At 53.6% G+C, this 25,443-nt stretch overlaps 2 protein-coding genes across 8 annotated transcripts in view; one reads left to right on the plus strand and one right to left on the minus strand.

Moving 5' to 3' along the window:
• The window catches only part of LOC112236798 (R3H domain-containing protein 2-like), a 105,290-nt gene that overhangs the window by 50,760 nt on the left and 29,087 nt on the right, over positions 1-25,443 (minus strand). For 6 of the 7 annotated variants that reach the window (XM_042330133.1, XM_042330123.1, XM_042330127.1 and 3 more), the window contains exons 2-6: positions 7,919-8,172; positions 7,574-7,782; positions 2,950-2,991; positions 960-1,164; positions 694-772 (exon numbers count right to left, since the gene is read on the minus strand). In XM_042330133.1, coding sequence (XP_042186067.1) covers positions 694-772; positions 960-1,164; positions 2,950-2,991; positions 7,574-7,750 — 503 coding nt within the window. In that variant the 5' untranslated portion in view covers positions 7,751-7,782; positions 7,919-8,172. Of the gene's footprint in view, positions 1-693; positions 773-959; positions 1,165-2,949; positions 2,992-7,573; positions 7,783-7,918; positions 8,173-11,087; positions 11,391-25,443 lie in introns of those variants that run through there. The other variant, XM_042330110.1, reaches the window with a different exon arrangement.
• The window catches only part of LOC121840620 (adhesive plaque matrix protein-like), a 36,292-nt gene continuing 22,250 nt past the window's right edge, over positions 11,402-25,443 (plus strand). The window contains exons 1-3 of the mRNA XM_042304966.1: positions 11,402-11,505; positions 17,743-18,087; positions 18,716-18,914. Of these exons, the coding sequence (XP_042160900.1) occupies positions 11,402-11,505; positions 17,743-18,087; positions 18,716-18,914 (648 nt within the window). The remainder of the gene's footprint in view (positions 11,506-17,742; positions 18,088-18,715; positions 18,915-25,443) is intronic.

Below are 25,443 nucleotides of genomic sequence, written 5' to 3' on the forward strand. Positions count from 1 at the left end.
AGAGAGGGGGCGAGAAAGGGGAGAGAGAGAGGGGAGAGGGGAGGAAGGAGGAGGGGGAGAGGAGAGAGAGAGAAGGGAGAGAGGGAAGAGAGAGGGGAGAAAGAGAGGGAACAGAGAGAGAGAGGGGGAGAGAGAGAGGGAAGAGAGAGAGAGGAGGGAGAAAGGGGAGAGTGAGAGGGAGAGAGGGGAGAGCAATAGAGAGGAGAGGGGAGAGAGGGGAGAGCAATAGAGAGGAGAGGGGAGAGAGAGGAGAGCAATAGAGAGGAGAGGGGAGAGAGAGGAGAGGAGACAGAGGGAGGGAGTGAGACTGTGGCAGGACAATCTGAGTGCCATCTGCTCATTCCATTCACCCCACAGTGACTCCTTTCCCAATTCGTCCTCAGAGACAGGATGAGCACCTAATAAACACAGTCCAGACCACTACAGGGTTACGCTAGCTGGTTCAATTAGCTTAGAGACCCATGCTAACTTGAAATATATCTGCTTAACATGGACTACCGTGGCTATCATGCATTGATGTAGCTCAATGAGAAATGTGTGCAAAAAAACATGAATCCCCAAGCTGATCTACAGTTAAGATTCTGCCCCTTCGCGTTTCTCAATCCATTTCCATCCGTCGAGTGCTGTGATAGGAGGTGTCCCCTTCCGTAACTGGGGTTTTGTGTGTGTGTGTGTGTGTGTGTGTTTTTTTACCTGGGGTTGTTTTTCAGTGTGTTGACCAGGAAGTCGTGCACGGCGATGCCAGTGGAGTCTGTGTACTCCTGGCTGGAGTCTGGCGGAAGGGAGACACAGAAGACAGGATGCTTGACATGGCTCCAAAAATGACACCATACACACAATCTGGTAACACACACACACACACAATGATACAGACATCTATCCGTTTCCCATCAGCTGGTCTGCCCCCCTTTGCTACTCAAATTAATCCTCTTCAGCATTTTCCCCCAGAGACATCTTACCTCGTGACAGCATCTTGCGTGGAGTCCTGTTCTTCTCCTCCTCATCCTCGTTCTCATAGTCATCCTTAGAAGTCTTCTCCTCCTCCTTGTCCGAGGGACAGCTGATGTGGAGTTGGATAATGTCTGGAGGTCCGTCAGTACAGAACGGACCTGATGACTCCTCACACACCGCCAGGCTCCTCACCAGCTTCAGCTTGGCATTGGACTGAAACACACACACACACACACACACACACACACACACACACACACACACACACACCACAGTGAAGCAGCAGACTACACACACAGGTTAGTGAGACACACACCACAGTGGAGTAATTTATCTCTCTTCGGTTCATCAATAATAGATCAAATTCATTGCACACTATCAATATTTGACAACAAAAGTTTAACAAAAAATTAAATCTGCATTTTAGCTTGGCATTAGACTGAAACACAAAGAAACAAACACACCACATCGAAGCAAGCAGCTAAGTAAAAACCACAAGTATTTAAACCCAGACACAGGCTACATTAACCTGGTCCTACTTCTAAGAGATATCTGGTCACATACCAGCACCATTTTACAAAACATGAGGTGATGCTGGAAAGGCTTAATTGGTTTGAGATAAGTAAACATAAAACAAACTCAACTTGTGTAGACTTCATAATCACAACGTTGGGATTTCACTGGGTGGGAGGGGACTAAGCCACTCGGGTGGGAGGGGACTAAGCCACCCGGGTGGGAGGGGACTAAGCCACTCGGGTGGGAGGGGACTAAGCCACCCTGGTGGGAGGGGACTAAGCCACCCGGGTGGGAGGGGACTAAGCCACCCGGGTGCGAGGGGACTAAGCCACCCGGGTGCGAGGGGACTAAGCCACCCGGGTGCGAGGGGACTAAGCCACTCTGGTGCGAGGGGATAAGCCACCCGGGTGCGAGGGGACAAGCCACCCGGGTGCGAGGGGATGCTGGAAGGGGACTAAGCCACCCGGGTTTGAGGGGGATAAGCCACCCGGGTGGGAGGGGAAACACCCGGGTGGGAGGGGACTAAGCCACCCGGGTGGGAGGGGACTAAGCCACCCGGGTGGGAGGGGACTAAGCCACCCGGGTGGGAGGGGACTAAGCCACCCGGGTGGGAGGGGACTAAGCCACCCGGGTGGGAGGGGACTAAGCCACCCGGGTGGGAGGGGACTAAGCCACCCGGGTGGGAGGGGACTAAGCCACCCGGGTGGGAGGGGACTAACCCACTCGGGTGGGGGGGGACTAGGCCACTCGGGTGGGAGGGGACTAACCCACCCGGGTGGAGGGGACTAAGCCACCCGGGTGGGAGGGGACTAAGCCACTCGGGTGGGAGGGGACTAAGCCACTCGGGTGGGAGGGGACTAAGCCACTCGGGTGGGAGGGGACTAAGCCACTGGGTGGGAGGGGACTAAGCCACCCGGGTGGGAGGGGACTAAGTCACCCGGGTGGGAGGGGACTAAGCCACTGGGTGGGAGGGGACTAAGCCACCGGGTGGGAGGGGACTAAGCCACCCGGGTGGGAGGGGACTAAGCCACCCGGGTGGGAGGGGACTAAGCCACTCGGGTGGGAGGGGACTAAGCCACCCGGGTGGGAGGGGACTAAGCCACTCGGGTGGGAGGGGACTAAGCCACTCGGGTGGGAGGGGACTAAGCCACTCGGGTGGGAGGGGACTAGCATGTAAATTGTGAGTGTACACACACACACACATGCACACACACACCACACACACACACACACACACGAAAGCTGACTTCCATAAATACCCTATGTAATAGGCTGTGTGTGAGCTCATGGCTAAGCAGGCCTCACCTCTGCAACTTTTCCTGGTCTATCTAACCTGCTCACTAGGATTAGCCAACTCTGGGTCTAGTAATGCTAAGTAGGACCCTTTATCTAACGGGTGGACTTTAATCCCAGGATTAGGATCGTGATGTGGAAACGTAGACAACAACATCAACACAACAGACAGGATAACGGCGTCCTTACCCTGGCCCTTTTCCTGCCATGTCCGTGGTTCTGAGTACGCCTCTGCAAGGGAAGAACATCTGGTAATACTCGGAACACTAGCTGTACTCAAAACCATTTACAATGTTAAAGAAATATGTTAAAACCATATTTTAGTGAACAAATGTTTGATTTCGTTGTTTAATATTAGGGAGATTACTGTGGTTGCTGTGCTAACAGATTATTTAACTTTCTATACTGTTTCTGGTAGATATTTGTTGAAGCTGAAGTTGACGATAAACCCACAATGCAAGGCACAACGGCGCCTCTTCCCCCCTCAGGAGGTTGAAAAAGTGTGGCATGGGCCCTCAAATCCTGAAAAGGTTTCCCAGCTGTACCTCTGAGAGCATTTTGACTGGCTGCATCACTGCTTGGTATGGCAACAGCACCGCCTTCGATCGTGTGGCGCTACAAAAAGCGGTGCAGACAGCCCAGTACATCACTGGGGACGAGCTCCCTGCCATCCAGGACCTCTCTTTATCAGGCGGTGTAAAAAGACGGCCCGGAAAATCGTCAAAGACTCCAACCACCCGAGCCATAGATTATTTTCTCTGCTGCCGCACTGCAAGAGCTACCAGTGCTTCAAGTCTGACCTCAACAGGCTATTGAACAGCTTCTATCCCAAAGTAATACGATGGATAAATAGCTACACAGACCGAGTTCACCTTGCATCTTTATTTATTTTTAATTTTTTAATTTTACCTTTATTTAACTAGGCAAGTCAGTTAAGAACAAATTCTTATTTTCAATGACGGCCTAGGAACAGTGGGTTAACTGCCTGTTCAGGGGGCAGAACGACAGATTTGTACCTTGTCAGCTCGGGGGTTTGAACTTGCAACCTTCCAGTTACTAGTCCCACGCTCTAACCACTAGGCTACCCTGCCGACCTTTTACTTCAACATTTTCACATTCAGTCTGGCCAAAAGTTGAGAGAATGACACAAATATACATTTTTCACAAAGTTTGCTGCCTCAGTTTCTATAATGGCAATTTGCATATACTCCAGAATGTTAAGAGTGATCAGATGAATTGCAATTAATTGCAAAGTCCCTCTTTGACATGCAAATGAACTGAATCCCCCAAAAAACATTTCCACTGCATTTCAGCCCTGCCACAAAAGGACCAGCTGACATCATGTCAGTGACTCTCTCGTTAACACAGGTGTGAGTGTTGACTAACAATGCCTTTTCCAGCATGATGGAGCACCTTGCCATACAGCAAAAGTGATAACTAAGTGGCTCGGGGAGCAAAACATTGATATTTTGGGTCCATGACCAGGAAACTCCCCAGACCTTAATACCATTGAAAACTTGTGGTTAATCCTCAAGAGACGGGAAACAAAAACCCACAAATTCTGACAAGCATTGATTATGCAAGAATGGGCTGCCATCAGTCAGGATGTGGCCCAGAAGTTTATTGACAGCATGCCAGGGCAGATTGAAGAGGTCTTGAAAAAGAAGGGTCAACACTACAAATAATGACTCTTTGCATCAACTCTTGTAATTGTCAATAAAATAAGTTTGCTAGAGAGCATTTGGATGATCCAGAAGAAGATTGGGAGAATGTCATATGGTCAGATGAAACCAAAATATAACTTTTTGGTAAAAACTCAACTCGTCATGTTTGGAGGACAAAGAATGCTGAGTTGCATCCAAAGAACACCATACCTACTGTGAAGCATGGGGGTGGAAACATCATGCTTTGGGGTTGTTTTTCTGCAAAGGGACCAGGACGACTGATCCGTGTAAAGGAAAGAATGAATGGGGCCGTGTATCGTGAGATTTTGAGTGAAAACCTCCTTCCATCAGCAAGGGCATTGAAGATGAAACGTGGCTGGATATTTGAGCATGACAATGATCCCAAACACACCGCCTGGGCAACGAAGGAGTGGCTTCGTAAGAAGCATTTCACGGTCCTGGAGTGGCCTAGCCAGTCTCCAGATCTCAACCCCATAGAAAATCTTTGGAGGAGGTTGAAAGTCTGTGTTGCCCAGCAACAGCGCCAAAACATGACTGCTCTAGAGGAGATCTACATGGAGGAATGGGCCAAAATACCAGCAACAGTATGAAAACCTTGTGAAGACTTACAGAAAACAATTGACCTCTGTCATTACCAACAAATTGTGTATAACAAAGTATTGAGATAAACTTTTGTTATTGACCAAATACTTATTTTCCACCATAATTTGCAAATAAATTCATTAAAAATCCTACAAATCCTTTCATTGTTGTTGTTTTGAGTTTGCAAGAAAGGCAATTCACTGAACCTGTGCATGTGACATTAAAACTTGAAATCTCTCTCTGGGCAGGTCATGGCTAGAAAGGATACAGTTTGTCAAATTTACGTCAAAAGTTCATTTATTTTTGCATTTGAGCTAACCATAAACCCTTTTCCTAACCTTTACCCAATTATCCTATCCTGCTGACAAAAGCTGTATCCTTTTTACTCAAAACCCTCTGGGCAGGGCCACTGTCCAGCTGTTGTCAGCCTAGAATGTAGCTCGATGCTAGCTATCTAACCTTCCTTTCAGCGTCTAATTCTTTAACAAACCGATTGTACACCTAAGTAACAGTCATGTCATTAGAAATCAAGATGACTGTAGCAGCTACAGTAGCCAGCAGCTAGAGTGGCCAGCTAGCTTAGCTAGCTACACTCGTTCAACCCGCCTGAAACATCTACTACAAGCTGTTAAGATGTAGATAATTGGGTTAAATGCAGAAGACACATTTCAGTTGAAGGCATTTAGTTGTACAACTGACTATGTGTAATTAGTTTGATGCTAGAAGCACAGCTTCTAGAAGCACAGCTTTCATGGCTTCAACAAACTAGCTAAAAACCTTCGAACAGGCTAGCCATCTTCAACGGCTGGCTATGCCGCTAGCTAGCACAAGCCAGCACTACTCGTCGGCTGCCTGCATCGAGCAAGCAGAAACAGAAATGTAGCAACGATGATCATACGTAATATGTTGTTATGCAGTTCAACTTGCTACTACATCGCTGTGCACACTACATCGCTCAGTGCTGTAGTAGAGCAGGTTGAGAGCTTCAAGTTCCTTGGTGTCCACATCAACAACAAACTAGAATGGTCCAAACACACCAAGACAGTCTTGAAGAGGGCACGACAAAGCCTATTCCCCCTCAGGAAACTAAAAAGATTTGGCATGGGTCCTCAGATCCTCAGAAAGTTCAACAGCTGCAAAATCGAGAGCATCCTGACGGGTTGCATCACTGCCTGGTACGACAACTGCTCGGCCTCCGACCGCAAGGCACTACAGGGGGTAGTGCGTATGGCCCAGTACATCACTGGGGCTAAGCTGCCTGTCATCCAGGACCTCTACTCCAGACGGTGTCAGAGAAAGGCCCTAAAAATGGTCTAACACCCCAGTCATAGACTGTACGCTCTACTACCGCATGGCAAGCGGTACCGGAGTGCCAAGTCTAGGACAAAAGGGCTTCTCAACAGTTTTTACCCCCAAGCCATAAGACACCTGAACAGGTAGTCAAATGGCTACCCGGACTATTTGCATTGTGTGACCCCCCCCACCCCCCCAACCCCTCTTTTACATTGCTGCCACTCTCTGTTTATCATATATGCATAGTCACTTTAACTATACATTCATGTACATACTACCTCAATTAGGCCGACCAACCAGTTCTCTCGCACATTGGCTAACCGGGCTATCTGCATTGTGTCCCGCCACCCACCACCCGCCACCCCCTCTTTTACGCTACTGTTGCTCTGTTCATCATATATGCATAGTCACTTTAACCATATCTACATGTACATACTACCTCAATCAGCCTGACTAACCGGTGTCTGTATGTAGCCTCGCTACTTTTATAGCCTCACTACTGTATTTAGCCTGTCTTTTTACTGTTGTTTAATTTCTTTAATGACCTATTGTTCACTGTCAGTGTCAGATTGAAGGCAGGTGATGGCTGAGGGAAGCTCTAAAATAATTTTAATGCTTAAAAAATGAATTGAAAACGAAATCGAAAACCGTGATTATTTTGTAATAATAGAATCGAAACAGAACTCAAAAAGCACTTATTGCTCACCACTGTAGTGTCAATGACAGTCATTCGCTAAAAAAGGGGCAATTTTTCTCAACCATGACCACATCCAACTCTGCCAACCCACCCCCACTACACTCTAGTCGCAGGTTTGCAGCGCGTGTGCATCGTGGCCGTATGCAACTATGCAATGCATGATGGGAGCGCAGGTTCAAACAGAACTGAAAAAGACGTCCCACTGTTTTATTTTGAGCACGTCAGTAAAATAAAAACATACTTTGTCATTACAATATAACATGTCTGAATATGTTTAAATCTAGACAACCACAGAATTCACAGACATTTTATTCTTTAGTGTAGTGGAACGATTCCTTCAAAAACTTTTCTGGGAATTACAACCCTAGAAGTGCAGTGCAGAGGAGGGAAAAGGGTGCTTCCCAATCATCTCTCCTTTCTCCTGAAGTGTGTACTCGTTTACTACTCACCACAAATGTAAAAGCATCACTTCCATTAAGGGAAGTGAAGAATTCCACAATTTGGGAGAAAAGAGAGATGATTGGCAAGCAACCACATTCCCGTTGAGGTCAGTTACCTGTGAGTCCTGTGTGACGCTCTCCTCTGACTCCATGCCCTCCCCGGTGCCCCCAGTGCCCTCCTGTCCCTGGAAAGGTTCAGGGGATGGGGAGTGCTTCCTCATCGAGTCATCATTGAGCGGTCTACTACTTCCACCCTCCGTCTGAATGTCCTCCTCAGCCAGGCTCACGGACATCTTCTCAAGGCAGGGTAGGAGGGCTCAAGAGACTGTTAAAGAAGACAAGAGGTTCAAAGGCTGTACAGGTTGAGGTTATGACCTGGGCTGAAGAAAACGAAAGAACCCTAAACATGGTAGGAGTCGAGAAATACCAACCATGTAGTTCATGAATACAGTGAACTGTACCTGACGAGGAGATCAGCTGTTCTGTGCCGATTCCTTACGGAGTGTGTTCCCAGGAGAGGGCTCTACAGAGGAGGACTGTGCCACTCCGCTGGGCGAGGATATTCCATAGCACGCTCCATATAGGGGGGGGGCAGACACGAGACGGGGAAGACCCACCAGGTGAGTGGGTCTATATGTCCGTCCTTCCGTCAATATATCCGCCCGTGCGTCTCAGTGCAGCAGCATGTTGATGAGAGCTCCTCCAGCCAGGACCACTGGGGATAAGAGAAAGGTAGAATGACGTCACAACACACTGATTCTCTGACGGGGTCTGACTCACGGCTCAAAGCGTGGGAGGACAGAGCTACCGGGCTGGCTGTGGAAGTAGGAATTCAGTCAGGGCATTAATGAACACTTGCAGACCTGGGTTGAAATTGGACTTGTTTTTTTTGTTCAGAAACTTTGCAACGGCTTACTGACAGAGTAGAGACGGCGTGTTTCTGTCTCACTCGTTAACAACACGGAGCTGAAAACATGGCGGCACCTTCAGGACGCAAGACAAACACGCCAGAGCAAGACAGACAAACAGGACGCAGTGTTGAGTAACACAGTTCTCAGCAGTTTAACACAATTTACTCGAAAGTCATCAGGAAGCTGTGTGTGCTTGTGTGTGTGTGTGTGTGTGTGAGAGAGAGATGTAGAGAGGAGAGGAGGCTGTATGGCAGGCAGGGATTCCCGAAGCAGGGGAAGACCCGGGCACAGCAAGGGTGTCATCACTGAGGCAGCAGCACCACATTGCATCAATGCCCAGGGCACCCACACACCCACCCACCCACCCACCCACACAACCACCCACAAACACAACCACCCAACTGCACTCAGCTCTGAAGAGGCAAATAGTATTTTTTTTTAAACATTGCAAATAACTTACAGCTGTTCTTGATTGAACCAATAGACACGTCCCCGAAGTGCAAACCACACCCACTTTTGACCTGGCACTCCAGGCAAGGCTAAAGAAAATTCTCAAATGATCTGTAATATTTCAAATAGCATATGAACCCACAGACAGACAGACAGACGGACGGACGGACGGACGGACAGACGGACAGACGGACAGACAGAGCCTGCTGAAGACAGATTCACTGAGGGTTATTTAGTGCAGGTATTGACTCCCTGTCCTTCCATTTAATTTATCCTTTTTTGTTGTTGGTCGTAGCAGGTCAGGATCTAAGCAATAGTTAGTACCAGATGTCAGGAGAGAAAACAGCTGACTGGGGGTTTATGCTATAATATAGGCTTCTGTACGCTATAGGGAACCAATGTAGCTGCTAGTTATCATTTATACACTGCAGCTGTAATCACATGGCCATTTAGCAGGTTGAATTTTATAATGGAGAGGAGAGATGTGTGTGTACTGCAGAACCTGAATGAAAGATGAAGGTAAATGGAAATGTAGCGCACAGTGTAGAGAGAGAGAGAGGGACAGAGAGAGAGAGAGAGGGACAGAGAGAGAGAGAGAGAGAGAGAGAGAGAGAGAGAGAGAGGGAGGGACAGAGAGAGAGAGGGAGGGACAGAGAGAGAGAGAGAGAGAGAGAGAGAGAGAGACAGAGAGAGAGAGACAGAGAGAGAGAGAGAGAGAGAGGGAGACAGAGAGAGAGAGAGGGAGGGACAGAGAGAGAAAGACAGAGAGAGAGACAGAGAGAGAGAGACAGAGAGAGGGACAGAGAGAGAGAGAGGGACAGAGAGAGAGAGAGGGACAGAGAGAGAGAGGGAGAGAGAGAGGAACAGAGAGGGACAGAGAGAGGGACAGAGAGAGGGATAGAGAGGCAGAGAGCAAGAGGAACCGAGAGAGGGAGAGCTGTGAGGAAAGAGAGAGAGAGAGAGAGAGAGAGAGAGAGAGAGGGAGGGACAGAGAGAGAGGGAGAGAGAGAGAGAGGGAGAGAGAGAGAGAGAGACAGAGAGGAGAGGGAGAGAGGGACAGAGAGAGAGAGAGAGGGAGAGAGGGACAGAGAGAGAGAGAGGAACAGAGAGGGAGAGAGAGAGGAACAGAGAGGGAGAGAGAGAGGGACAGAGAGAGGGACAGAGAGGGACAGAGAGGAACAGAGAGGGACAGAGAGAGGGACAGAGAGGGACAGAGAGGAACAGAGAGGGAGAGAGAGGAACAGAGAGAGAGAGAGAGAGGAACAGAGAGGGAGAGAGCTGTGAGGAAGAGAGAGAGAGAGAGAGAGGGATAATGAGGCAGAGAGAGAGAGAGAAAAATAGAAAGAAAGATGAATGAGTCAGAGCTGAGCAGAGAGGGGGAGGATGACGTCAGCAGGCTGAGCATTAAGAGGACACATTAAAAGAGGAAGAGAGAGAGGGTGAGGACAGAAAAGAGGAGGGGCAGAGCAGGGGTATCCTCTATGACAGAGAAGAGAAAAGAGAGAGAGTGTGTAGAGGGTCAAGATTGAAAAAGGGAGGGGGAGAAAGAGAGACGGACAGAGATAGCAGAGCTGCTGACCATAATCACCCCGCCCTTGTTCATTATAAAGACAGAGGAGAGAAAGAAAGACACAGAGAGGGAGAGAGGGGATCCTTTCAATCCATTATTGATGAGTGCTGGAATGTGGGCGGGAGGAGAGAGAAAGATACCGGTATGGAGAAAGAGAGAGACAGGGGAACCTTTCTCCAAGTCATCCTTCACAGCAGCAGGTCATCAAGAGAACAAAAATAAACTCGCTTCTCTCCATTCATTCATTCAAATTTGAATTAAAAAAAAAATCTTTTTTTTATTTTTAAAAGATGACTACCGCAACTATTTCCAGACACACTTGTCAATGAACGTTCATTATGAATGGAGTGTCAGGACTCAGGACAAGTCGGCAGGGTAGCCTAGAGGTTAGAGCGTTGGACTAGTAACCGGAAGGTTGCGAGTTCAAACCCCCGAGCTGACAAGGTACAAATCTGTCGTTCTGCCCCTGAACAGGCAGTTAACCCACTGTTCCTAGGCCGTCATTGAAAATAAGAGTTTGTTCTTAACTGACTTGCCTGGTTAAATAAAGGTAAAATAAAAAAATAAAGTCCTCCTAACACTGTCTGTTATCATGACACTAGTATTACAGATGACTGTTTATCTGCTACCCACAGAGGAGGGACTCGAAGCATGCCGCATTCACTCATGTCCACAAGTCTTTACATTCAACACAATTACCTGCCCTGCAGTGGGTTTTGGGCTCCAAGTGATGCAAATGTTGTCACCTGGGACGACTTTATGTCAAAGGAAATCAAGTGTAACGTGGTTAGTGTCCTTCAGAAGTATGCTGGATGGATTGGAGGCTACCTCTCAAAGAAAAAGAAAAAAAAATGTCAAAAGAAACACAGGAAATTGGTCCCGTTCCCATTATAGATCTTACGTAATTTCTGCCCTTCTTCTAGTTTAGGAAGGGGGAGCAGAGAGAGCGACACGGCAGAGGGAGCAGGAGAGAGACATTTTTTTTAATCAATGATGAAACAGACGGTGCTGCCATGCGATTGGCCGAGTCCTCCACCAATGGGAGGCCCAGCTCCATGGCAACAGGCTCTGTCACCAAGAGAAAACCAGAAAGCTCCCTCAACACCCCCATCTCTCTGTAGCACCCCCCTTCCTGCCTGGCAAACCAAACACACACACACACACCTCTCTCACTGTAGCGCCCCCTTCATGTAGAACCCAAACACACACACCTCTCTCACTGTAGCGCCCCCTTCATGTAGAACCCAAACACACACACCTCTCTCACTCTAGCCCCCTTCATGTAGAACCCAAACACACACACCTCTCTCACTGTAGCGCCCCCCTTCATGTAGAACCCAAACACACACACCTCTCTCACTGTAGCACCCCCAATCATGTAGAACCCAAACACACACACCTCTCTCACTGTAGCCCCCCTTCATGTAGAACCCAAACACACACACCTCTCTCACTGTAGCCCCCTTCATGTAGAACCCAAACACACACACCTCTCTCACTCTAGCCCCCCTTCATGTAGAACCCAAACACACACACCTCTCTCACTGTAGCACCCCCTTCATGTAGAACCCAAACACACACACCTCTCTCACTGTAGCACCCCCTTCATGTAGAACCCAAAACACACACCTCTCTCACTGTAGCACCCCCTTCATGTAGAACCCAAAACACACACACCTCTCTCACTGTAGCACCCTTCATGTAGAACCCAAACACACACCTCTCTCACTCTAGCACCCCCTTCATGTAGAACCCAAACACACACACCTCTCTCACTGTAGCACCCCCTTCATGTAGAACCCAAACACACACACCTCTCTCACTGTAGCACCCCCTTCATGTAGAACCCAAACACACACACCTCTCTCACTGTAGCACCCCCTTCATGTAGAACCCAAACACACACACACTTCTCTCACTGTAGCACCCCTTCATGTAGAACCCAAACACACACCTCTCTCACTCTAGCACCCCTTTCATGTAGAACCCAAACACACACACCTCTCTCACTGTAGCACCCCCTTCATGTAGAACCCAAACACACACACCTCTCTCACTGTAGCACCCCCATTCATGTAGAACCCAAACACACACACCTCTCTGACTGTAGCACCCCCTTCATGTAGAACCCAAACACAAACACCTCTCTCACTGTAGCGCCCCCCTTCATGTAGAACCCAAACACACACACACCTCTCTCACTGTAGCGCCCCCATTCATGTAGAACCCAAACACACACACCCCCTTCATGTAGAACCCAAACACACACACCTCTCTCACTGTAGCACCCCCATTCATGTCTCACTGTAGCACCCCCCCTTCATGTAGAACCCAAACACACACACACCTCTCTCACTGTAGCGCCCCCCTTCATGTAGAACCCAAACACACACACCCCCTTCATGTAGAACCCAAACACACACACCTCTCTCACTGTAGCACCCCCATTCATGTCTCACTGTAGCACCCCCTTCATGTAGAACCCAAACACACACACACCTCTCTCACTGTAGCGCCCCCCTTCATGTAGAACCCAAAACACACACACCTCTCTCACTGTAGCACCACCATTCATGTCTCACTGTAGCACCGCCCTTCATGTAGAACCCAAACACACACACACCTCTCTCACTGTAGCGCCCCCCTTCATGTAGAACCCAAACACACACACCTCTCTCACTGTAGCGCCCCCTTCATGTAGAACCCAAACACACACACCTCTCTCACTGTAGCACCCCCTTCATGTAGAACCCAAACACACACACCTCTCTCACTGTAGCGTCCCCCTTCAGGTAGAACCCAAATACACACACCTCTCTCACTGTAGCGCCCCCCTTCATGTAGAACCCAAACACAAACACCCTCTCACTGTAGCGCCCCCCTTCATGTAGAACCCAAACACACACACCTCTCTCACTGTAGCGCCCCCTTCATGTAGAACCCAAACACACACACACACCTCTCTCACTGTAGCGCCCCCTTCATGTAGAACCCAAACACACACACACACCTCTCTCACTGTAGCACCCCCTTCATGTAGAACCCAAACACACACACATCTCTCACTGTAGCGCCCCCATTCATGTAGAACCCAAACACACACACACACCTCTCTCACTGTAGCGCCCCCCTTCATGTAGAACCCAAAAACACACACACCTATCTCACTGTAGCGCCCCCATTCATGTAGAACCCAAAACACACACACACCTCTCTCACTGTAGCGCCCCCATTCATGTAGAACCCAAACACACACACACCTCTCTCACTGTAGCGCCCCCATTCATGTAGAACCAAACAAACACACACACCTCTCTGACTGTAGCACCTCCCTTCATGTAGAACCCAAACACACACACCTCTCTCACTGTAGCGGCCCCCTTCATGTAGAACCCAAACACACACCTCTCTCACTGTAGCACCCCCTTCATGTAGAACCCAAATACACACACCTCTCTCACTGTAGCGCCCCCCTTCATGTAGAACACACACACACACACACCTCTCTCACTGTAGCGCCCCCTTCATGTAGAACCCAAACACACACACACACCTCTCTCAATGTAGCACCCCCTTCATGTAGAACCCAAACACACACACACCTCTCTCACTGTAGCGCCCCACCCTTCATGTAGAACCCAAACACACACACACCTCTCTCACTGTAGCGCCCCCCCCTTCATGTAGAACCCAAACACACCTCTCAGTATCACCCTTTTTCCTTCACCAATTACCTAGCTCTGCAGATTTAAGGAGCTCAACTCACAATCTCTCTCACACTCACACACACTTTTTTTCATCTGAGTTACAAAACACCAGCACACACGGTAAGTGATCCAATTCATAAACATTCTAGTGAAGAGTACAGGTGGATGACTCCTTCACACACAACTCTGTTCTGCGTTGTGGTGTGTCGTGTCGGGAATAGGCTCAGCAGATCGGTTTCAGGTGACCCCTGAACTGAAGCAGATTGAGGAGCAGACGCACACTGAGACAGAGAGGCCTGAGGAGCTAACTAGTGAACGCGGACAGACAGGGAGGTGGATCACACTTCCTGGGGCTCTACACTCACATATGACCAGCTAGAAGCCAGCGACTCAGACCAGCGACTGAGTCACATTTCAAAAAAATCATTCACCAAATGTTACAGAAATATTTCCCCACATATCGTCAGTTAAAATACATGGTCGGCTACAGGCAGAGGTCATCTTCGCTGTTGTGAAGTATTCCTGATAACGATATAGATGTATTGATGTTTTCAGAGTCCAGGAGGACAACTGATGAGATTAGGATCTCTAGGACAGGTCTCTCCTTTTTCACTTGCTCATTGTAATGACGCTGTCTTGTACTGTGGGGACTAATGTTGCTTCACTGTGTCTGGTCTGTATTCCACCAGGGAACACTTTAGTGTGTTATCCCCTGGGTTGTACTCGGTGCACCCAATTTTTACCCAATAAATCAAATCACGAAGGTAGTTAATATTGGCCTCAGTGCAGGTGGTCCAGGCAGGTAGCAAACCAACAGTTGTAGACAGGAAACACTGTGCTCCATTACTGCAACAAATTGAGCCATCCATCCAATCTGAACCACCTATCATGTGAGCAATGCCCAGTCCCTCCCTCCCTCTCTCCCTCCCAGCTACCTCCATCCCTCCCTACCACCCAGCTACCTCCATCCCTCCCTCCCTCCCAGCTACCTCCATCCCTCCCTACCACCCACCTACCTCCATCCCTCCCTCTATCCCTCCCATCACCCAGCTACCTCATCCCTCACTACCACCCAGCTACCTCCATCCCCCTACCACCCAGCTACCTCCATCCCTCCCTACCACCCAGCTACCTCCATCCCCCTACCACCCAGCTACCACCATCCCTCCCTACCACCCAGCTACCACCATCCCTCCCTACCACCCAGCTACCTCCATCCCTCCCTCCATCCCTCCCTACCACCCAGCTACCTCCATCCCCCCTACCACCCAGCTACCACCATCCCTTCCTACCACCCAGCTACCTCCATCCCCCTCCCTACCACCCAGCTACCTCCATCCCTCCCATCACCCAGCTACCTCCATCCCTCCCTCCCTACCACCCAGCTACCTCATCCCTCCCTACCACCCAGCTACCTCCATCCCTCCCTACTACCCAGCTACCTCCATCCCTCCCATCACCCAGCTACCTCCATCCCTCCCTCCCTACCACCCAGCTACCTCCATCCTTCCCTCCCTACCACCCAGCTACCTCCATCCTTCCCTCCCTACCACCCAGCTACCTCCATCCTTCCCTCCCTACCACCCAGCTACCTCCATCCCTCCCTACCACCCAGCTACCTCCATCCCTCCCTACCACCCAGCTACCTCCATCCCTCCCTACCACCCAGCTACCTCCATCCCTCCCAGCACCCAGCAACCTCCATCCCTCCCTCCAAGCACCCAGCAACCTCCATCCCTCCCTCTCTACCACCAAGCTACCTCCATCCCTCCCTACCACCCAGCTACCTCCATCCCTCCCTACCACCCAGCTACCTCCATCCCTCCCACCCTCCCTCCCAGCTACCTCCATCCCTCCCTACCACCATATGAGAGATGAACAATGTAGGGTAAGTACAGCTACCTCCATCCATCCCACCCTACCACCCAGCTACCTCCATCCATCCATCCCTCCCTACCACCCAGCTACCTCCATCCCTCCCACCCTCCCTCCCAGCTACCTCCCTCCCTCCCTACCACCCAGCTACCTCCATCCCTACCTACCACCCAGCTACCTCCCTTCCTCCCAGCTACCTCCCTCCCTCCCAGCTACCTCCCTCCCTCCCAGCTACCTCCCTCCCTCCCAGCTACCTCCCTACCACCCAGCAACTCCATCCCTCCCCCTACCACCCAGCTACCTCCATCCATCCATCCCTCCCTACCACCCAGCTACCTCCATCCCTCCCTCCCTACCACCCAACTACCTCCATCCCTCCCTCCCTACCTCCTCCATCCCTCCCTCCCTACCACCCAGCTACCTCCATCCCTCCCTCCCTACCACCCAGCTACCTCCATCCCTCCCTCCCTACCACCCATCTACCTCCATCCCTCCCTCACAGCTACCTTTGCTACCTCTTGGGGCCCCAGTGTTGAGGATCAGCAGGGGAGGAGATGTTGTTGCCTACCCTCACCACCTGGGAGGGCCCGCAGGAAGTCAGTACCCAGTTGCACAGGGCGGGGTCGAGACCCAGGGTCTCGAGCCACGAAGCTTGGAGGGTACTATGGTGTTGAATGCCCTGTGGTGATCCTCCCTCCCAGCTACCTCCCTCCCTCCCTACCACCAAGCTACCTCCATCCCTCCCTACCACCCAGCTACCTCCATCCCTCCCTACCACCGAGCTACCTCCATCCCTCCCTACCACCCAGCTACCTCCATCCCTCCCTACCACCCAGCTACCTCAATCCCTCCCTACCACCCAGCTACCTCCATCCTCCCTCCCTACCACCCAGCTACCTCCATCCCTCCCTCCCTACCACCCAGCTACCTCCATCCCTCCCTCCCTACCACCCAGCTACCTCCATCCCTACCACCCAGCTACCTCCATCCCTCCCTCCCTACCACCCAGCTACCTCCATCCCTCCCTCCCTACCACCCAGCTACCTCCATCCCTCCCTCCCTACCACCCAGCTACCTCCATCCCTCCCTCTATCCCTCCCTACCACCCAGCTACCTCCATCCCTCCATCCCTCCCAGCTACCTCCATCCCTCCCTCCCTCCCTCCCAGCTACCTCCCTCCCTACCAGCTTTTTCCGAAAGGGCGGGGCCCAGCTACTTCCATCCCTCCCAGCACCCAGATACCTCCATCCCTCCCTCCCTACCACCCAGCTACCTCCATCCCTCCCTACCAGCAAACAGCTACCTCCATCCCTCCCTCCCTACTACCCAGCTACCTCCATCCCTCCCTCCCTCCATCCCTCCCCACCCAGCTACCTCCATCCCTCCCAGCACCCAGCTACCTCCATCCCTCCCTCCCTCTCAGCTACCTCCCAGCTACAGAAGGATTTTTCCCTCCCAGCACCCAGCTACCTCCATCCCAGCTACCTCCATCCCTCCCTACCACCCAGCTTCCTCCATTCCTCCCTCCCAGCTACCTCCATTCCTCCCTCCCAGCTACCTCCATTCCTCCCTCCCAGCTACCTCCATTCCTCCCTCCCAGCTACCTCCATTCCTCCCTCCCAGCACCCAGCTACCTCCATCCTCCTCCCAGCACCCCTACCCCATTCCTCCCTCCCAGCACCCAGCTACCTCATTCCTCCCTCCCAGCACCCAGCTACCTCCATCCCTCCCAGCTACATCCATCCATCCCTCCCAGCCTCCCTCCCTCTCAGCTACCTCCCAGCTACCTCCCTCCCAGCACCCAGCTACCTCCCTCCCAGCACCCAGCTACCTCCCTCCCAGCACCCAGCTCCATCCCTCCCAGCTCCATCCCTCCCAGCTCCCTCTCAGCTACCTCCCAGCTACCTCCCTCCCAGCACCCAGCTACCTCCCAGCTACCTCCCCACCCAGCTACCTCCCAGCTACCTCCCAGCTACCTCTCCCTCCCTCTCAGCTACCTCCCAGCTACCTCCCTCCCCCAGCACCCAGCTACCTCCCACCCAGCTACCTCCTCCCAGCACCCAGCTACCTCCCACCCAGCCCTTCCTCCCAGCATCCAGCTACCTCCCTCCCTCCCAGCATCCAGCTACCTCCCTCCCTCCCAGCATCCAGCTACCTCCCTCCCTCCCTCCCAGCTCCAGCTACCTCCCCCCTCCCTCTCAGCTACCTCCCTCCCTCTCAGCTACCTCCCCTCCCTCTCAGCTACCTCCCTCCCAGCATCCAGCTACCTCCCTCCCTCCCAGCATCCAGCTACCTCCCTCCCTCTCAGCTACCTCCCTCCATCCCTATCAGCTACCTCCCTCCCAGCATCCAGCTACCTCCCTCCCTCCCAGCATCCAGCTACCTCCCTCCCTCTCAGCTACCTCCCAGCTACCTCCCTTCCTCTCAGCTACCTCCCTTCCTCTCAGCTACCTCACTCCCTCTCAGCTACCTCCCTCCCTCCCTCCCTATCAGCTACCTCCCTCCCAGCATCCAGCTACCTCCCTCCCAGCATCCAGCTACCGCCCTCCCTCTCAGCTACCTCCCTCCCTCTCAGCTACCTCCCAGCTATCTCCCTTCCTCTCAGCTACCTCCCTCCCTCCCAGCTATCCCTCCCAGCATCCAGCTACCTCCCTCCCTCCCAGCATCCAGCTACCTCCCTCCCTCCCAGCATCCAGCTACCTCCCTACCTCTCAGCTACCTCCCAGCTACCTCCCTTCCTCTCAGCTACCTCCCTCCCAGCATCCAGCTACCTCCCAGCTACCTCCCTCCCTCTCAGCTACCTCCCAGCTACCTCCCTCCCTCTCAGCTACCTCCCAGCTACCTCCCTCCCTCTCAGCTACCTCCCAGCTACCTCCCAGCTACCTCCCTCCCTCTCAGCTACCTCCTTCCCTTCCTCCCCCGCTCCCTTCATCCAGCCAGCCAGGTATCATGCTACTTCCCTCTCTCCCCCAGACATTAACCACTAATCCTGACTACAGACTTGGGCAGTGCTCCTGTCCAGTGGCTTCCATCCCAGGTTTGGGGTATATCACCCTTAGCTGTTCCAAAGTCAACTATACTGTGTGGTGTTTTAGGCTGAAACCGTCTGCCCTGAAGTCTACAATAGATCAGTGTCATCAGTCAAGCTGTCGAATGGACACGAGGTTACACTGTATGATTGATGATAGAGAGCGAGAGAGAGAAGAAAGGCTATGTGCACACTGCCCACAAAATGAGGTGGAAACTGAGCTGCACTTCTTAACTTCCTGCCAAATGTATGACCATATTAGAGACAAATATTTCCCTCAGATTACACAGATACACAAATAATTTGAAAACAAACCACTGTCTGGTTCCCACCAACCTACAGCCAGCCAGGAGACAGTGGAGAGAGAGCAGGGCAACCAGCCAGGAGACAGTGGAGAGAGAGAGCAGGGCAACCAGCCTGGAGACAGTGGAGAGAGAGAGCAGGGCAACCAGCCTGGAGACAGTGGAGAGAGAGAGCAGGGCAACCAGCCAGGAGACAGTGGAGAGAGAGAGCAGGGCAACCAGCCCAGGGACAGTGGAGAGAGAGAGAGAGCAGGGCAACCAGCCAGGAGACAGTGGAGAGAGAGAGCAGGGCAACCAGCCTGGAGACAGTGGAGAGAGAGAGCAGGGCAACCAGCCAGGAGACAGTGGAGAGAGAGAGCAGGGCAACCAGCCAGGAGACAGTGGAGAGAGAGAGCAGGGCAACCAGCCAGGAGACAGTGGAGAGAGAGAGCAGGGCAACCAGCCAGGAGACAGTGGAGAGAGAGAGCAGGGCAACCAGCCAGGAGACAGTGGAGAGAGAGAGCAGCAACCAGCCAGGAGACAGTGGAGAGAGAGAGCAGGGCAACCAGCCAGGAGACAGTGGAGAGAGAGAGCAGGGCAACCAGCCAGGAGACAGTGGAGAGAGAGAGCAGGGCAACCAGCCAGGAGACAGTGGAGAGAGAGAGCAGGGCAACCAGCCAGGAGACAGTGGAGAGAGAGAGCAGGGCAACCAGCCAGGAGACAGTGGAGAGAGAGAGCAGGGCAACCAGCCAGGAGACAGTGGAGAGAGGGAGCAGGGCAACCAGCCAGGAGACAGTGGGAGAGGGAGCAGGGCAACCAGCCAGGAGACAGTGGAGAGAGAGAGCAGGGCAATCAGCCAGGAGACAGTGGAGAGAGAGAGCAGGGCAACCAGCCAGGAGACAGTGAGAGAGAGAGCAGGGCAACCAGCCAGGAGACAGTGGAGAGAGAGAGCAGGGCAACCAGCCAGGAGACAGTGGAGAGAGAGAGCAGGGCAACCAGCCAGGAGACAGTGGAGAGAGAGAGCAGGGCTACCAGCCAGGAGACAGTGGAGAGAGAGAGCAGGGCAACCAGCCAGGAGACAGTGGAGAGAGAGAGCAGGGCAACCAGCCAGGAGACAGTGGAGAGAGAGAGCAGGGCAACCAGCCAGGAGACAGTGGAGAGAGAGAGCAGGGCAACCAGCCAGGAGACAGTGGAGAGAGAGAGCAGGGCAACCAGCCAGGAGACAGTGGAGAGAGAGAGCAGGGCAACCAGCCAGGAGACAGTGGAGAGAGAGAGCAGGGCAACCAGCCAGGAGACAGTGGAGAGAGGAGGGCAACCAGCCAGGAGACAGTGGAGAGAGAGAGAGCAGGGCAACCAGCTAGGAGACAGTGGAGAGAGAGAGCAGGGCAACCAGCCAGGAGACAGTGGAGAGAGAGAGGAGGGCAACCAGCCAGGAGACAGTGGAGAGAGGGCAGGGCAACCAGCCAGGAGACAGTGGAGAGAGGAGGGCAACCAGCCTGGAGACAGTAGAGAGAGAGAGCAGGGCAACCAGCTAGGAGACAGTGGAGAGAGAGAGCAGGGCAACCAGCCAGGAGACAGTGGAGAGAGAGAGCAGGGCAACCAGCCAGGAGACAGTGGAGAGAGAGAGCAGGGCAACCAGCCAGGAGACAGTGGAGAGAGAGAGCAGGGCAACCAGCCAGGAGACAGTGGAGAGAGAGAGCAGGGCAACCAGCCAGGAGACAGTGGAGAGAGGAGGGCAACCAGCCTGGAGACAGTAGAGAGAGAGTTAGCAGGGCAACCAGCCAGGAGACAGTGGAGAGAGAGAGCAGGGCAACCAGCCAGGAGACAGTGGAGAGAGAGCAGGGCAACCAGCCAGGAGACAGTGGAGAGAGAGAGCAGGGCAACCAGCCAGGAGACAGTGGAGAGAGAGAGCAGGGCAACCAGCCAGGAGACAGTGGAGAGAGAGAGCAGGGCAACCAGCCAGGAGACAGTGGAGAGAGGGCAGGGCAACCAGCCAGGAGACAGTGGAGAGAGAGAGCAGGGCAACCAGCCAGGAGACAGTGGAGAGAGAGAGCAGGGCAACCAGCCAGGAGACAGTGGGAGAGAGAGAGCAGGGCAACCAGCCAGGAGACAGTGGAGAGAGAGAGCAGGGCAACCAGCCAGGAGACAGTGGAGAGAGAGAGCAGGGCAACCAGCCAGGAGACAGTGGAGAGAGAGAGCAGGGCAACCAGCCAGGAGACAGTGGAGAGAGAGAGCAGGGCAACCAGCCAGGAGACAGTGGAGAGAGAGAGCAGGGCAACCAGCCAGGAGACAGTGGAGAGAGAGAGCAGGGCAACCAGCCAGGAGACAGTGGAGAGAGGAGCAGGGCAACCAGCCAGGAGACAGTGGAGAGAGGGAGCAGGGCAACCAGCCAGGAGACAGTGGAGAGAGAGAGCAGGGCAACCAGCCAGGAGACAGTGGAGAGAGAGAGCAGGGCAACCAGCCAGGAGACAGTGGAGAGAGAGAGCAGGGCAACCAGCCAGGAGACAGTGGAGAGAGAGAGCAGGGCAACCAGCCAGGAGACAGTGGAGAGAGAGAGCAGGGCAACCAGCCAGGAGACAGTGGAGAGAGAGAGCAGGGCAACCAGCCAGGAGACAGTGGAGAGAGAGCAGGGCAACCAGCCAGGAGACAGTGGAGAGAGAGAGCAGGGCAACCAGCCAGGAGACAGTGGAGAGAGAGCAGGGCAACCAGCCAGGAGACAGTGGAGAGAGAGAGCAGGGCAACCAGCCAGGAGACAGTGGAGAGAGAGAGCAGGGCAACCAGCCAGGAGACAGTGGAGAGAGAGAGCAGGGCAACCAGCCAGGAGACAGTGGAGAGAGAGCAGGGCAACCAGCCAGGAGACAGTGGGAGAGAGAGAGCAGGGCAACCAGCAGGAGACAGTGGAGAGAGAGAGCAGGGCAACCAGCCAGGAGACAGTGGAGAGAGAGAGCAGGGCAACCAGCCAGGAGACAGTGGAGAGAGGGCAGGGCAACCAGCCAGGAGACAGTGGAGAGAGAGGAGGGCAACCAGCCAGGAGACAGTGGAGAGAGAGAGCAGGGCAACCAGCCAGGAGACAGTGGAGAGAGAGAGCAGGGCAACCAGCCAGGAGACAGTGGAGAGAGAGCAGGGCAACCAGCCAGGAGACAGTGGAGAGAGCAGGGCAACCAGCCAGGAGACAGTGGAGAGAGAGAGGAGGGCAACCAGCCAGGAGACAGTGGAGAGAGAGGCAGGGCAACCAGCCAGGAGACAGTGGGAGAGAGCAGGGCAACCAGCCAGGAGACAGTGGAGAGAGGAGAGCAGGGCAACCAGCCAGGAGACAGTGGAGAGAGGGAGCAGGGCAACCAGCCAGGAGACAGTGGAGAGAGAGAGCAGGGCAACCAGCCAGGAGACAGTGGAGAGAGAGAGCAGGGCAACCAGCCAGGAGACAGTGGAGAGAGAGAGCAGGGCAACCAGCCAGGAGACAGTGGAGAGAGAGAGCAGGGCAACCAGCCAGGAGACAGTGGAGAGAGAGAGCAGGGCAACCAGCCAGGAGACAGTGGAGAGAGAGAGCAGGGCTACCAGCCAGGAGACAGTGGAGAGAGAGAGCAGGGCAACCAGCCAGGAGACAGTGGAGAGAGAGAGCAGGGCAACCAGCCAGGAGACAGTGGAGAGAGAGAGCAGGGCAACCAGCCAGGAGACAGTGGAGAGAGAGCAGGGCAACCAGCCAGGAGACAGTGGAGAGAGAGAGCAGGGCAACCAGCCAGGAGACAGTGGAGAGAGAGAGCAGGGCAACCAGCCAGGAGACAGTGGAGAGAGAGAGCAGGGCAACCAGCCAGGAGACAGTGGAGAGAGGAGGGCAACCAGCCAGGAGACAGTGGAGAGAGAGAGCAGGGCAACCAGCCAGGAGACAGTGGAGAGAGAGAGCAGGGCAACCAGCCAGGAGACAGTGGAGAGAGAGAGCAGGGCAACCAGCCAGGAGACAGTGGAGAGAGGGCAGGGCAACCAGCCAGGAGACAGTGGAGAGAGGGCAGGGCAACCAGCCAGGAGACAGTGGGAGAGAGAGCAGGGCAACCAGCCAGGAGACAGTGGAGAGAGAGAGCAGGGCAACCAGCCAGGAGACAGTGGAGAGAGAGAGCAGGGCAACCAGCCAGGAGACAGTGGAGAGAGAGAGCAGGGGGCAACCAGCCAAGAGACAGTGGAGAGAGAGCAGGGCAACCAGCCAGGAGACAGTGGAGAGAGGAGGGCAACCAGCCAGGAGACAGTAGAGAGAGAGTTAGCAGGGCAACCAGCCAGGAGACAGTGGAGAGAGAAAGCAGGGCAACCAGCCAGGAGACAGTGGAGAGAGAGCAGGGCAACCAGCCAGGAGACAGTGGAGAGAGAGAGCAGGGCAACCAGCCAGGAGACAGTGGAGAGAGCAGGGCAACCAGCCAGGAGACAGTGGAGAGAGGGCAGGGCAACCAGCCAGGAGACAGTGGAGAGAGGGCAGGGCAACCAGCCAGGAGACAGTGGAGAGAGGAGGGCAACCAGCCAGGAGACAGTGGAGAGAGGAGGGCATCCAGCCAGGAGACAGTGGAGAGAGGAGGGCAACCAGCCAGGAGACAGTGGAGAGAGGGCAGGGCAACCAGCCAGGAGACAGTGGAGAGAGGAGGGCAACCAGCCAGGAGACAGTGGAGAGAGGAGGGCAACCAGCCAGGAGACAGTGGAGAGAGGAGGGCATCCAGCCAGGAGACAGTGGAGAGAGGAGGGCAACCAGCCAGGAGACAGTGGAGAGAGGAGGGCAACCAGCCAGGAGACAGTGGAGAGAGGAGGGCAACCAGCCAGGAGACAGTGGAGAGAGGAGGGCAACCAGCCAGGAGACAGTGGAGAGAGGAGGGCAACCAGCCAGGAGACAGTGGAGAGAGGAGGGCAACCAGCCAGGAGACAGTGGAGAGAGGAGGGCAACCAGCCAGGAGACAGTGGAGAGAGGAGGGCAACCAGCCAGGAGACAGTGGAGAGAGGAGGGCAACCAGCCAGGAGACAGTGGAGAGAGGAGGGCAACCAGCCAGGAGACAGTGGAGAGAGGAGGGCAACCAGCCAGGAGACAGTGGAGAGAGGAGGGCAACCAGTCAGGAGACAGTGGAGAGAGGAGGGCAACCAGCCAGGAGACAGTGGAGAGAGGAGGGCAACCAGCCAGGAGACAGTGGAGAGAGGAGGGCAACCAGCCAGGAGACAGTGGAGAGAGCAGGGCAACCAGCCAGGAGACAGTGGAGAGAGGAGGGCAACCAGCCAGGAGACAGTGGAGAGAGGAGGGCAACCAGCCAGGAGACAGTGGAGAGAGGAGGGCAACCAGCCAGGAGACAGTGGAGAGAGAGCAGGGCAACCAGCCAGGAGACAGTGGAGAGAGGGCAGGGCAACCAGCCAGGAGACAGTGGAGAGAGGGCAGGGCAACCAGCCAGGAGACAGTGGAGAGAGGAGGGCAACCAGCCAGGAGACAGTGGAGAGAGGAGGGCAACCAGCCAGGAGACAGTGGAGAGAGGAGGGCAACCAGCCAGCTCAAAAACAACAGAGCAACAAACAGAAAGACCAGCAGCCTTCCCACCTGCCAAATACAGGCCCTTCAAATCCCTCAGCACACTCACGAGCAGGCAGACACACAGCACACCCACAGACAGCCCTTTAGGTCACAGTCACACACAGAGAGAAGGAGCAGTGGGTTCCACTGCAACAATAACACACCAGCTCTCATCTGACAGACTCACTAGAGACGGAGCTGTAGTGGAGCAGGTTGAGAGCTTCATGTTCCTCGGTGTCCACATCACTAAGGATCTATCATGGTCCACACACACCAACACAGTTGTGAAGAGGGCACGACAACGCCTCTTCCCCCCCAGGAGAATGAAAAGATTTGGCATGGGTCCTCAGATCCTTACAAAGTTCTACAGCTGCACCATTGAGAGCATCTTGACTGGCTGCATCACCACCTGGGATGGCACCTGCTCAGCATCCGTAAGGAGCTACAGAGGGTAGTTCTATCTCAAGGCCATCAGACTGTTAAACAGCCACCACTAACATTGAATGGCTGCTGCCAACACAGTGACTGAACTCCAGCCACTTTAATAATGGGAATTGATGGAAATGTATGTAAAATATATCACCAGCCACTTTAAACAATGCTACTTAATATAATGTTTACATAGCCTACATTACTC

The sequence above is a fragment of the Oncorhynchus tshawytscha genome, linkage group LG02, assembly GCF_018296145.1.
Source record: "Oncorhynchus tshawytscha isolate Ot180627B linkage group LG02, Otsh_v2.0, whole genome shotgun sequence".
NCBI lineage: Eukaryota > Metazoa > Chordata > Actinopteri > Salmoniformes > Salmonidae > Oncorhynchus > Oncorhynchus tshawytscha.